The sequence below is a fragment of the Etheostoma spectabile genome, chromosome 9, assembly GCF_008692095.1.
Source record: "Etheostoma spectabile isolate EspeVRDwgs_2016 chromosome 9, UIUC_Espe_1.0, whole genome shotgun sequence".
NCBI lineage: Eukaryota > Metazoa > Chordata > Actinopteri > Perciformes > Percidae > Etheostoma > Etheostoma spectabile.
This window is the reverse complement of record NC_045741.1, coordinates 1,724,988-1,725,511: the sequence shown is the minus strand read 5'-3', so window position 1 is coordinate 1,725,511 and position 524 is coordinate 1,724,988. Positions and strand designations below refer to the sequence as shown.

At 39.1% G+C, this 524-nt stretch overlaps 1 protein-coding gene across 1 annotated transcript in view; it reads right to left on the bottom strand.

Moving 5' to 3' along the window:
- Positions 1-26: 26 nt before the first annotated feature.
- The window catches only part of znf644b (zinc finger protein 644b), a gene marked incomplete in the record, with an annotated part of 36,689 nt that continues 36,191 nt past the window's right edge, over positions 27-524 (bottom strand). Inside the window, 1 exon segment of the mRNA XM_032526388.1 lies at positions 27-330. Within this exon segment, the coding sequence (XP_032382279.1) occupies positions 177-330 (154 nt within the window).

Here is a 524-nt window from a genome sequence, read left to right as displayed (position 1 = left end):
ATATATATATATATATATAGTATAATTAATATATACTATTGAGTAATTAATATATACTACTGGATAATCTTGATGAACTCTTATGTCTATAAACAGTTAATCTAAAACCATGTGTTGATTATACATATAAACAAAGTGCAAATTTGAGCAATTGGAAGTTCTTGACGGTTAAAACTCTACTCAAGATCTGGGTGCCGAGGATGAAGACCCAAAACTTCGACCATCCCTGTCCCTGAATGGGGCACACTGGTGTGCAGAAGGTGCCTCTGTAAGTGCTTGATCCAATCCTCCTGGATGGACAGGGGACCCTGAAAGACGAGGTCACAGAATCTGCAGAAATAAAAGGAGAAGGAAGTCACTGTTTCTAGAGTTATAGCACATCCATCCTCTTCCAGTGTGAAATATAAGCAGTTGGAGAGATTGAGGGTCTGGCATTGAGTAATCAAAGTCGTGCAAAGGGGCGTGGATTTGAAAATCTCACTGCACGCAATTGGATAACACTACAACCAATCACAACAACACAC